General features: G+C 34.1%; 2 protein-coding genes across 2 annotated transcripts; one reads left to right on the plus strand and one right to left on the minus strand.

The window, feature by feature from the left end:
- Positions 1-467: 467 nt before the first annotated feature.
- Positions 468-1,009, minus strand: LOC131613988 (uncharacterized). Its single transcript, XM_058885619.1, has 3 exons — positions 830-1,009; positions 605-751; positions 468-521 (listed from the first exon to the last, which is right to left on the minus strand). The coding sequence occupies exons 1-3, from the start codon at positions 1,007-1,009 to the stop codon at positions 468-470; spliced, it is 381 nt and encodes a 126-aa protein (XP_058741602.1).
- A 475-nt stretch (positions 1,010-1,484) lies between these two features.
- Positions 1,485-3,183, plus strand: LOC131611743 (F-box/kelch-repeat protein At3g23880-like). The gene is made up of 2 exons (XM_058883643.1): positions 1,485-2,009; positions 2,350-3,183. Exons 1-2 carry the CDS (start codon positions 1,494-1,496, stop codon positions 3,013-3,015), a joined length of 1,182 nt encoding a protein of 393 aa, XP_058739626.1. The 5' UTR covers positions 1,485-1,493; the 3' UTR covers positions 3,016-3,183.
- The last annotated feature ends 3,930 nt before the right edge of the window (positions 3,184-7,113 follow it).

A 7,113-nucleotide genomic window follows, 5' to 3' on the forward strand; every position in this document is an offset into this window, starting at 1 on the left:
GTTACAAAAGCTTGGTGTACGAAGGCCATTTGTAGCCCCAGGACCAACAACAAGATTATCTGCAGCAAAGAATGTGATTGGACCTACAACTAGAAGGACTACCCCAACAAAGAGGCTCCCATCAAAGAAAATTACTTAGTCTTACAATTAGTATTAATGTAGTTTGAATTCTGTTTGAACACTTAGGGTTATGGTTAATGTATTTGGAAGTCATTTTGAACAATTAGGTTTGTTGTTTTGGTTCTGTTTGTAGGCATTTTGGAGAAGTCTATGTAACATGTTAATGGTAAACATCATGATGGAGTTTGTATTATCAACATGTTTATGTCAAATGCTTTTTGGATTAGTGTGGAAATATCATGAAATGTGTTAATGTCATGTTTGTTTTGGTCTGTCAAATGCATTATACACCAAATATGCCAATACTAAAACTCATTTCATTTCACAACTGTGTTACAATTACACATTCAAAGTACACATTCAAAAACCAGAAACATCCTAATTGCCAATACTAACACATCCTATAAAACCAGAAACATAACATTACACAACATATAAACTTCCACTTTTGAAACTTCTTCAATTGGCCTTGAATTTTAGTCACCATATTCCCTAAATCCTCATTTCTGCTCTTCAGTTTTTCAAATTCCTTGGATAAGATTTCAAACTTATGCATCAAGTCTTCACATTTGTCTTCAACCACTTCCTCATTGAACCACTTGAAAAAACCACAACCTCTTTGCTCAGACCCCTGTAAATAACAAATTTGTATCAACAACACAACCTCCTCACATTGCTTTAACATACAAAACCAAAAATTAGGGCTTACCTTGTAATTGATACATCCCCAAAATTTCTTTCCGAAATTCTTGTCAGTGTTTGCCCTACGAATCACAGCAGCATCACCACAGTAACAAATTGGCATAGCACGAGCCCTACTAAGAACACAAGACTCGTTGCTTTCTGATTTGGTCTCTTTGAAGAACTCAGAACAATGTTTTTCCTTCATCGTTGGTGATTAACACAATGGAGAAGATGCAAAAGTGATGAACACGAAGTGCAAAGATGGGGAGAAGGAGAACGTGAAATTGAATTGGGGGAGAAGGAAAACTTAATATACTATGCTGAACACGAAGGAGAAGGAGAAGAGAACAAGAAGTGCAGAGATGGGGAGAAGGAAACGTGAAATTGAATTGGGGAAGAAGGAAAACCTAATATACTATGACACATCACCTGCCAGCTAGACTAAACAAATGGACGTTAGAGTCAACTTGACAGACAGGACTGACGTGATTACATTTAGAAACTTAAAGGACCAAATTGGCACGAAAATTAATTGAGGGACCAAAGTAAACCAGAGGGTAAACTTAAGGGACCAAACAGGGTATTTTGCCTAAATTTTAACATTAATATTTTTAGATAAAAATATTAATATTAAAAATAAAAACATTATATTTTATGCTTCCAATTCCTTTTCTCTCTCCCGATCTCTGATGATGTCTCTTCCAGTTCTTTCTCCCGATCTCATAACGGAAATCCTTTCATGGCTTCCGGTGAAGGTTCTGGTGAGATCGAGATGCGTTTGCAAACAATGGAAATCGCTCATCTTTGATCCAAGATTCGCTAAACTTCATCTTGAAAGATCACCCAAACACACACACACCCTACTTACCATACTCGATAATGTAAACGGAACTTGGGTCGTAAGTCTTATACACTCAGTGCGTCGTTTACTCGAACACCCTTCCTCCAATGTCAACGAAGATGTGTCTTGCCGTTTTAAAAATCAATCTTATCATGCTATAGGCTCTACCAACGGCTTGGTCTGTTTGATCGGTGATAAGTCAGATGATGATGGAAACAGAGAAGAAATTTTTATCCAGTTCTGGAACCCGACTTTACGATTAAGATCCAAAAAGTCACCAACTTTGTGTAACACGTCTTCTGATTTTAATTTGTATTCGGTACACCTTGGATTTGGCTATGATGATTTAGGAGACAAATACAAGGTTAGTCAAATTTCAATTTTTTGTCTGTGCATTATTATATTTTAATTTAGATTTGTGTTACTTTGATACACCAAAATGAGCATTGCAAGAGTACTTAGTTGCACAATTGCAAGAGTTCAGACCTAACATGATGAAGTTGTCAATTTCATCCCCAATGATTAAAGGCTCCGTCAAATATATGTTGTCTTACTGTTATGCTACCTTCTCATTTTGGACTTCTCTTGTACTCTTATTTAACCACATTGTTGCACATTGATGTTTAAAAAAGTGATACCGTTCTTTAGTTTAACCACATACATTTAATTTCTTTTGATTAATTTTGTTATTTACTCCATGCAAGGTGGTGGCTGTGTTTTGGGATCATACAGTGCAGAAATGGGAGGGGAAAGTTCATTGCATGGGCGATAGTTGCTGGAGAAACACTCTCGCTTGCCATGATTTTCCAACGTTACTAAGAACTCTCATCGGACAATTCGTTAAAGGTAGTGTTAACTGGTTATCACTTAAAAACTTAAACTGTCATGGGTATGAATGGGAAAATGTTACCATGGAACAGTTAGTGATTTTTTCACTTGATCTACGGAAGGAAACATGTAGGTATATGTTGCTACCTGACGGTTTTGGTGAAAAGCCCCAAGATGAACCAGAACTGGCTGTTTTAAGGGGTTGCCTGTGCCTATATTATAACCACATGAAGACCCATTTTGTTTTGTGGGAAATGAGAGAATTTGGAGTTCAAGAGTCTTGGACTCGGTTGGTGAATGTTAGTTATGAGCATCTTCAATTGAATGATTTTGAGCCTGAGTGGCTGCTGTTGCCAGTGTGTCTGTCGGAAAATAGAGATGTCCTGGTGCTGGCCAGCACACAATCTTGGGATGATGTTATTATGTATAATCAAAAAGATGGGAGGGTTCAACATATTGAATTTCCTTACAACCAAATTTGGTATGCCTATGAACATATAAAGAGCTTGGTTTTGCCTTGTCCTCATCCTCATCCACACTAAGCTTCTATGTAGGAAACTGTTAAATTTTTCATAGCTACTGATGGTTTCCTTATCTAAGTGTTTTCCTTATCTAGTTGCACTATTTTATTGGGTGATTCCATTGCTACTTATTAGATCAAAGTGTATGGATTGGATGAAGATATTTTAATTTTCTATTTATTACTATTATGAGTTAGTTTTCAACATAATGCATGGAAAAAATAGTCTGAGTTAATTTTTATTTTTCAATTTATTTTTGTCATTTGCTCAAAACTTTCTTTTTAGATATGAATTAGACTTGTTGGTTGAATGTATAATACCTGTTGAATATCTCACTAATGACTTTTTGCCATCTTTATGCTGTAAATTAGCTTGAACCTTGGATGACAATAATGACGACTTCTTTAACCCTTCAATTCAGAAGCTTATAATCTGTAATTAAGTATGAACAGAAAAAAGAGAGAGGTTATTATGTTAATAGGAGATCGAGGGATATGGTTATCTTTTCAACAAATTATATTTTTAGTGAAACACAAACTAAGTGGTAATCTTTTCAACTGGTTATAATTTTTGTGAACATGTATTATAATTTAGGTAATAATGACAGCACGAAAATACTATGAAGCACGAAAACACTAATGTGATTATGCACTTCCTTTGTGAGACAGACGTTGGTGGTTGTCACTTGTATAAATCTTGTAGCCAAGGGCGGAGCTATACTAACGTTCCAAAACTTTTTTACTTTTGAAAGATAGCTTTACACTAAAAAAAATATACACATGAGTAAAATTTGTTTCACTTTTATTCTAGAAACAAAATGTCATAGTGGTAAGTACTTTTCTCAAGTTCAAGGTCTTAAGTCCGAACCTTACCGCACTATATTAGTGTGTTCCATTGCATGTATTTTTATGGTCAATTTGAATTAACTTTTTTTAAGGATTTTGGAGGAAAAAACTCTTTGATATTTTTAAAAAATTTTAAAAAATAATATGATTTTATATGCTAATCTCCATCTTCCACATTGTAAAACGGTTTTATCATTACTCTTAATATTTCTAAGTTCCAATCTGAAAGAGATTCTAACAACACAACTGTGAGTTTGTTTTTGTATATTTTTCTTTACATGATTGACTGTTTTGATATCTCAGTAACGAAACAGAGTTACACATATTTGTTGGAGGGCTTGATTATGAAATCAGCTATCGGTAAAAGATGATTTATATTTTTAATGTTTTGGTTGGTTTAATCATGTATTTGTTATTTACGTGACTAATCTATGCATATATGATGCTCTTATTTCATGCGTTCTACCGGTTGGTTGGAGTCTATATTCTGCAACACCAACACCGTGACCACGCGATTGCTGTCATGTTTCCCCATAATTATCCATATTTTTTTTGTAGACAGATTTTTATATAATGCCATAATTATCCATATATTTTATATGAATCAAAAATAGTTTACTTAAAATAATAATTTACCTAATATAACTTTTATTTTGAGACTACTAAATATATTAGATATAATTTTGATATCTATCTATAATATAAGAAAAGAAGACCCTTTTTTTTATCCAACCACGTAGCTTTCCTAACCAATCTCCCCCATTTATTTTTTAAATATTTCATTTTTCTATTTTTCTAATTTATTATATTTATCTTTCCGATCAAAAATGGTTCTGAGATACTATAAGAGTTATTTTTTTCACAAACAGTTATTCCTCCATATTCTCATCTTCCACATTCTAAAACATTTTTATCATTACTCTTTAACAAAAAAAAAAATTATTACTTTAAAGAAATGAGAAAATAACCATTAAAACTCAAAATATTATATTATAAAAAAATATAATTATTGATAATAAATTTAAAATTAGACATAAGAAGAAAACCAATTTAAAAAGTTTATTTTAATAAATTTAAATATTGACATAAAAAATTTATTTTGAATTAGAAAGGTGAGAGAACGAGTCTACTTTTAGATAACACTAGGTTGACTGTTAGTCTATATGGGTTCGACACTCTTTTATATTACTTCGATATATTCGTGCACTTGCGGACGCATTATCATACTGCTTTATTAGCTCAAACTGACTTATTAAATAAAAGGCTAGCTGAAAAGCAGTATGAATCAAGCTAACGTGGGTCAGGTACACGCACTAAAATGTGATTTATGTGGGGAAGGACATGCAAACGGAATGTGTACCACAGAGGACTCTAGTGAAGAAGCGCAATTTGCAAATTTTTAGAGGAATAATCCATATTCCAACACAAATAATCTAGGTTGGAAAGATCACCCAAATTTCAAGTGGAGCAATAATCAAACACCAACTACAAACCATAACACTCAAGAAGCTCCAGCTCAGAGGAAATCGTCACCTCTAGAAGATACTCTGCAGAAGTTCATTCAAGCAACTCAAAGAAGCTTTGAACATGTAAGCAAACAACATGAAACCATGATGCATCCATAAAAAATTTAGAGAAGCAAATTGTAACACCCTTCTAAACCCCCACGGAACATATTAATTAATTCAGAGTAACATGTAAAAAGGATGCTATAATTCTACATAACCATATTTTTTAAAACACATGTCAGCTATCACGAGGAACTCAATAAATAACATTCACTGAAACATGTTAACACAGCGGAAAAAGGTTTGTAAGTTGAATAATATTAAACAAACGTTCATCATCTCCAAAAACTCAATAAATTATTCAACCAAAATAAAATTAAGAGTTATCAAACAACTCTCAAAGCAATCCTCACCAAAGCAAAAGCAGCTACTCTTCAATCTGAAAAACATCAACAGTAAGGGTGAGTCTCATCACAATTAACAAATGTTATGAACTCATAAACAATAACATTTCATAAGCATATTAATCACCCAATTATAACATATTCAGATTTTCAGAGATTCATTCATCAACAACATCATATACAATACATCACAATCACCGTAAAATAACATTGGATGAAGGTGGAGAAAAACACAAGAAAGGGGGGATTGAATTGTGTTCTTTATTAGATTAAAATTCTCTTTCTTTTTAACGTCTTTTCTTTCTTTCATTTTATCATCTATTGGATTATGCGTTTGGTGTTATGGAAGCATGTGGAAGTAGAACTACATAACCAATGAGATGTTCATTTTAACTTCTGTGTGTCATCAGAACTTCTGACTGGTCTCAGTATAGTTCTAAAGAACTTTTGCTTGAATGTTCTAAGTTAAAACGAAGAATACAGAAAGTAAAAGACACATTCATTTTTATCTTGGCTCAACTTCTGAATAAGGCTACCTCCAGTCCACCTTCTTCAGGTGATTTGCCTCTGTTCAGTGGTCTTAATCCACTATAACCAAATCATGATTACAACTGCACGATCCTCCTTCGTGACTAACAATCCTGCACAGCCAACTGCTGTGACTAATCCGAGTCACCTCTCTGTTAGATAGTTTGAAGTATTCCAACGATCAAACTCTTCTAAGTCCAGGGAAGAGGGATATGGCTCAAAACCGATTAATTCAGCTATGACTTCTTCTGTGATGATAAAACGGATGCCATGAATGTTGGCAGATATACTGAGGTGGTCATCACTGATGGACGCATTTACCCTAAAGGTCTTTACTAGATTTGTAAACACGGGTCCGCGGAGAAGAACAACATACTTGTAACATCCTTGAGCTACTAGAAGTTCTGCAAGATGTTGATTAATTGATGCCAAGCCTATGAACTTTTATTTTTGAACAGTGAGACTGGGTTGGACATCCATTTGGAAGAAGGGAGACGGTTGAAGAGGAGCAGGAGATGGGTTGGGAGAAGAATGTATTTTGGATTAAGAATAAATAATGAAGAGATGAAGACTAAGGAGTAGATTAGGGAGTATAAATATGACAGAGAAAGTTTTGAAAAGGGAACCCCTAGTTAAACCTAATTATTATTCGTATTTGATAATCCTGACGGTTGGGAGGAGATAGCGTGATACGAAGGGATTTGGAACAGATACCTAGGACTTAATACTTAGATCTAAGCCGACTGCGACGTTTTCCAAAAACATTTGAACACGTGTTCCGGATCCAAGGGTTTTGCATGTATGAAACACTAAAGGATAGAATTTGAACGCCAG

The sequence above is a fragment of the Vicia villosa genome, linkage group LG6 (genome assembly GCF_029867415.1).
Source record: "Vicia villosa cultivar HV-30 ecotype Madison, WI linkage group LG6, Vvil1.0, whole genome shotgun sequence".
In the NCBI taxonomy this organism is placed as follows: Eukaryota; Viridiplantae; Streptophyta; class Magnoliopsida; order Fabales; family Fabaceae; genus Vicia; species Vicia villosa.